This window comes from Neltuma alba, unplaced genomic scaffold (assembly GCF_004799145.2).
Source record: "Neltuma alba isolate B1F8T4 unplaced genomic scaffold, ASM479914v2 tig00005782_pilon, whole genome shotgun sequence".
In the NCBI taxonomy this organism is placed as follows: domain Eukaryota; kingdom Viridiplantae; phylum Streptophyta; class Magnoliopsida; order Fabales; family Fabaceae; genus Neltuma; species Neltuma alba.
The window spans coordinates 79,961-86,014 of record NW_021634230.1 but is presented as its reverse complement, the minus strand read 5'-3'; the positions used below and the strand labels follow the sequence as shown (position 1 = coordinate 86,014).

General features: G+C 34.5%; 1 protein-coding gene across 1 annotated transcript; it reads left to right on the top strand.

The window, feature by feature from the left end:
• Positions 1–3,154: 3,154 nt before the first annotated feature.
• LOC114748739 (probable membrane-associated kinase regulator 5) lies at positions 3,155–4,443 on the top strand. The gene is made up of 2 exons (XM_028937189.1): positions 3,155–4,009; positions 4,152–4,443. Exons 1-2 carry the CDS (start codon positions 3,187–3,189, stop codon positions 4,220–4,222), a joined length of 894 nt encoding a protein of 297 aa, XP_028793022.1. The 5' UTR covers positions 3,155–3,186; the 3' UTR covers positions 4,223–4,443.
• Positions 4,444–6,054: the final 1,611 nt, after the last annotated feature.

Genomic DNA, 6,054 nt, shown 5'->3' with positions numbered 1-6,054 from the left:
ATAGCCTTGAGTAACTGAGTTTACAGAAATTGTCAATGAACTTCAAATTTCCCAACGTGGAAGCGATCAGATGAAGGTCCCAGCCCTTGGTTAACGTTTTCATAGATATAGTTCTAGTGATTTCATTATCAAGCTCAGTAGCCCACGAAGAACAGGGAGGTATCATATTTTTTCTGGCAAGACTCAGTTTCCAAATGAGAGATCAGGAAGACTGCTATTTTGTCTCAGTTATAAATCATCGATCTTGGACTCAAAACCAACTCCTTTTGAAAGCTAAGTATCGACCACACCTAAGCTTGAACGTGTTTAGGGTTTAACCTGTTACGTCCTATGAATGAAGAGACCGATCATATATAAGCCATTATGTGTTTCCTTTTCACTTCTGAGACAAGAAGAGAATCTTACGAAACAAACAATTCAAGATCAGGACCACAAACAGATATATACATACATATATATATATATTGGAGTTTATGAGAGCTGCATGCATAAGTCTAGAGCACAAGGTAGCATACAGATTATATTCTCTTTTCAAGTACACACACAATGCAGCTTTTGATGTATCATTTGCAGGCTCAGTATTCATCAGTTTCACGAGGACCATTGTATATATATAAGTGCACATGATGATTCTCTCTTCTTTCACTTTCCATTTTCTATGAGAATACCCTTTTTTTCTCCCTTTGCCATTCATGCAAAAAGAACGTTTGGTTCCTTCTCTCGTAATTTGTTTTTCCTATCATCATCCATCTTTGTTTTAAAGTTTTCTTCTTTTCCCCTTTTCTGCTTTCTGCAAAGTAATAAGCATATGTTCGAGCTAATGTTAAAGACATATATACGTCTCACATATATACATCGTTCACCAATGCATAATTAATAATTCTAAAAATTATAATCACGTAATTAGTGTTTATAGGGATAACTTTATCACTCGATTTTTTGATGTATATAACGGACAAATAATTTTGAAAGTACATTATACAGTTATATAGGCTTATATTTCAAAACATAGTTTAAAAAATAGATGTACTAGGACAAAGATAAATAAATATTGTATATTTCTTTTCCAGTAAAAGGATTCCACTTATTTATTGCATATCATGCCAAAAAGACCTTAAAAAATTGGTGGATGTTCATGGGTATAGTTGACTAAGTTGCCTTAATCAAGGGATTAAAATGATATAATGTTGTACTCAATCAATGAAACAAGGGAGGGTGTTAACTTTCTTAAAGACAAAATTGTTTGAAGAGAAGTCTTCATTTGAGCATAATTTAAGGTGCTGAGGTTAATTAATCATAAAGCTTTCATGATTTAATTAAAACTCCTTCATTTCTTATGGGATAATCCAAATATTATTGAAGCTGATTGATTAACTAACAATTAATTCTTGTTCTAGGTTGCACATGTTGCAATATTCGCCTATGGTTCCTTTTTCTTCTGACCTTTGAGAAAGCATTTTGTGGCCAAATTGCTTTAAAAAAAGGAATGGCCATTGAAGACTCAGCAAACCCACATTTACAAGTCAAAGCTTTTGTGGCAAAAAGACTCTCTCGACTCTTTCTCATCACTCAATGCAATTAAAGCATCCCAAACCCAAATCCACTTAAATCAAAATTTAACATTTATAGCAAATAAATATTCCGTGTTAATTATAAACATGATAAAATAATAGTAGTATAAATTATTTAGTATCTACTATTACCAATGAATTTGTTCAGTTATGTTAAAAAGAGGAAGTACACAAAAAATAAGGTTTTTTTTTTATAACATGTCTAAAATTTTTATTATAGGATAGCATTTGTCTCTATCATAAAGGACAGAAGTGGAATATTGCATCACACTCTTTTCTTAATATACAATAGCGTGAGGGTAAGCAACTTTCAATATTAATTCATTTCTTTCAATCCTTTTCTTTTCAACAGGGAAAAATAATGTTTAATATTATAAAGAGACATATGAACATAAGTATAGTAGGTTTTGTGCTAAAGATTTGTGATTTTTTTGAAAAAGAAAATTGAATTAAATGAGTGGAGGTGAAAACCGGTAGAGACACGAGTGGGGGACCCAAAAGAGGAGGAAGAAGAATGGTCCAAGCTATGGGCACAGTGCTTTTATTTAGTGAAAAAGAAGTCCCTAATAAAATTCTGACTCTCTGTAAAGAAAAGAAGTAAAGCCAAAAGCACTGTTGTGACCTCTTAGACTCTTCACCTTTTTTTTCTTTTTTTCCTTTTCCCTTTTTTGGAAGCTTCCCATCACCATCCCTTCTCTGTTCTCTCTAGCTCTAATCTCAACTCAATTTTTTTTTTCTTGGGTGAAAATATGAACTCAATTTTTTTAAAAAAAAAAAAAATTGCAACTAAGTAAGGATGGTACTGGTAGTGCTTGTATACATAGGAGTATATTATGTGTTGTCTTGTTGAACTGCATTCTTAAATTTTGATGAGTGAAAAGAAATTGAACTGTCATGTCAAACTAAAATACAACCACATTGCGGGGACAACATGTGTAACGTTAATTTCATCTGATTTGTTCAAACAAATTGCAATCAACATCTTTTTAATTTCCATGCCTCTATCAGGCCAAACAAATTTCCATACCCCTAGAATTCTGCATTTGTTGTTGATGTCCTAAATCCTAAGAGTTAAACATTGCTACTGAAAAACTATGTTAACAACAAAATTTTATCAAAAATTACTTAAACATTGAATGCAACTTAAATCAAGATTTATATTGTCACCAAAAAAAGATAAATCAAGATTTATAACAGAGCTGGATTTTTCGTAATGGTAAAACAGAAACAGAGATATTTGTTGGGGACCGCAAGGGAGCTGCATGAACAGAAAACATAAATCAATCTCATTCAATAGGGAAGGGAAGCAAGTTGTTACTGTGCCTGCCCTGAAACGTTTTGTTCTCAACACTCTGTCTGCATCCCTCTCCTCTGAGATGCTCTTCTCTCCCTCCCTCTCTCTTCCTTTTTCAAATTTTCTGCAAAGCTATTTTCTCAATAAAATTGAAAAAAGTGCCTAAAATAAAAACAAAAAGCACCCGTTTCTCTCTCCCTCTTTTCCGTTCCGCTCTCTCTTCCTACTATAAAACCCCACCAACTCCTTACCTTCTAAAACCCCACATTTACACTCTTCAATCTCTCTCTCTCTTCCCCCTCCCTCCCCGTTACTTCCTCCATGGATGTCCTCAATTTTCTCAAATTTTGGAGGCGTGAGGCCATGCCAGCAACCTCCACCTCTGACCCTCGTTTAGGTGTGGAACCAGATGATGGGTCTGAAGAAGATGACTCCTTGTTCGATTTGGAGTTTACTGTTTGCGCACATGATAACAGCATCAGCAAAATCAACCTCAACCCAGAGGACAAGATACGAGAAGGGAAAGAGTTTGAATCTGGTAATGATCAAGTTTCGAGGAAACTCATGTCTCTCCCGCCTAACGAGTCTATCTCCAAGAGAAAAATCCTCCCAATCGAGCCTGTTTCTAAGCCTCAATCTCCCATTGCCCTCCTCAAGTCTGCTCCCAGCTTCAGAATCCTCATGTTCAAGAAGAACAAGGAAATGTCGGCTAGCAAAACAGAGGAAATGGAGGATTCCCCGTTTTCTCCTTCGCTTAGCAGAAGTGCTAGTACCTCGAGAAGCCATGGAAGCAGATCGGAGAGGTTCTCAAAGGAGGTATTGAACAAGTACCTGAAGCTGATAAAGCCCCTGTATGTGAAGATTTCAGGTAGGAACGGCGAGAAGGTGAAGCTCTCTGGGGATATATTCTCTGCTTCAACTACGTCGTCTCCTTCCGTCGCCTCTGTTTCTTTGAAAAAAGAGAAACAGCGGAATATTCCCACAGGGATTCGGGGTGCGTCTAAGCATCTGGGAAAGAGCAAATCGGCGTCCACGATCACCGGGATCGGGTCTCCAGCGAGAAGGAGCGATGATACACTGCAGCTGCAATACGATGGGATTCAGAGCGCCATTCTTCACTGCAAGAGATCGTTCAACTCCAGAGGTGAAAACTCAAAACTTGTTTTGTAACTTCTTCATTTAGTATCATTTCTGTCTTCAATCGTTCAAATCAAGCATCATCAAACTTGTCTGATTCTCAGTCCAAAAAAAAAAACTTGTCTGATTCTACATTGGCTTGTTATCAGAATATGCTTCCACCATCACCCAGTCTGAAGAGAAATCAACTTGCTCAAGGAGGAATGAGAAAAGCGTCTAGTGGTCTGATTTTCTCGAGAAAAATCACGAGAAGCAGAGAGAAAATAAGGGGCTGTAATTTTTTTTTTGCTTTGTAAAGAAAAGGAAATGAGATAGAATAGGCTGTGATGTTGTTGTTTAGAGACGATGATTAGTGTTTATAGGCTACCCTGCTGGTCAGTGTAAACTTGATTGATGGGTCATATAATGAAATTGAAAGCTTGCTTCTGATTCTTCTCATCATTTTCTTTTCCTCTGCGGAAAGCTTTTTTTTTTCCTCCAGTATTTGATTAGATAGATAGCGATCTTAAAGAACATACGCATTGTTTGTCCCTGGTTTATTGATTTGACTGTAAAATCGGGTTCTCAGTGCTTCAAGTAATTCAACTTTCCATTCCAGGGCCAAAAAAATTTTAAAAAACAGAGAGAGAGAGAGAGAGAGAGAGATTTTTCCAGGAAATTTTGCTCCTTTGGTAGATATGATTTGAAAGAGGAAAAGGGCCAAAAGAGCTAGCTCAATCCTTTGGAGGAAAGGAAAAAAAAGAAAAGGAAATTGTTTTCTGCTTTATACCCCACTTTTATAACAACCTAGGCAAACGTGATTAATTAAGTTTAAAGGTTTTTCTTTTTTGATAAAAAATCATATGAATTTTTTTTCTAAAAAATATAAATTAACTGTAGATTTATGAAAGAGGTGGAAGTTACTTGCCGGTGCATTTAATGATGAAATTAGACTTCGCACGTAAAAAGAAAACTAGTAAAGGATAAAACTTAAAAGCAGGGGATCTGATTCTGATCTCGCCATTCATAGTGCGGCAGAGATTATCCTAGGCATTTCAGAACTTGTTCTGACTGACGGATTTAAGTTGGATCTTAAATTATTTTAATGATGTTGTTGGATGCGTAACATGCTTCACCGGTTTATTATTATAAAACTTAGTTTTGAATTTTATATTTTAATTTATAACATATTTTATGAACTGTTAACTTAAGATTAATTAATTAATTGTGAAAATAATCATATCAAATGAAAAAAAAATTACTTGATTCTCTTTTTTCCAAGTGAAAAAAAAAAACATACATTAATGGTCTAATGCTATAAGGTGAAATCAAACCCATCACCTTACATTACAAAAAAAAAAAAAAATTAACAGCACTGAACTATGAGGTTATTAGCTATTTGATCCTCATTAGTTTAATTTATTGCCCATTAATTAGCATATTTGAAAATATTAAAATGTTTTAAGAACAATAACTAATTGCATTAGTTGTTGATAAAAAAATTGCATTAGTTTGCATGAGTTAGTTAAACAACATCCAACAATAATAAACAAAGCAAGTGTTATAATTTACCCTCAAACAATAATAAGTTGCGTCTTTAGATACATCTTTTTGCCATTAATATTATAATCTATTGGCATGAAATTTTTCTTTCTTATAAGAAATCGTGGGTTTTATTTAAATATGTTCATTGTCAGGATGGATAGTAGCACTCATCTCGCATTAAAAAAATTATACATTTTTCTTGTTTTACCCCCCCCTCCTCCAAACAAAAAGAAAAATCATCACAGCATTTTAAAATGATCATTATGTCAAGTTTCAAAAGTCACCCAGCAGATTACGAAACTTGAGTGTACAATCCCTCCTTCACGTATAGTACTGAGGTGCTGTCTAATGTTTACATCCTAATTGATGATTATATTAAAGCAGCCGATTTATTTGTTACTTAACAAAACTAAAAATACATGCCTTATCTTCTACTAATGAATAACTCATTAGAAGGGCTAATAAATGATGAACCTAAGGACCAATATCAAACTGGAAGCGAATTATTTTGTTATATACATACAACTC

What these genes read in the sequence shown, in the direction of transcription:
- LOC114748739 (XM_028937189.1), top strand. Translation starts at nt 3,187, where the DNA reads ATGGATGTCCTCAATTTTCTCAAATTTTGGAGGCGTGAGGCCATGCCA. An exon ending in GAGATCGTTCAACTCCAGAG is followed by an intron (nt 4,010 to 4,151) that starts GTGAAAACTCAA and finishes GCTTGTTATCAG; the next exon opens with AATATGCTTCCACCATCACC.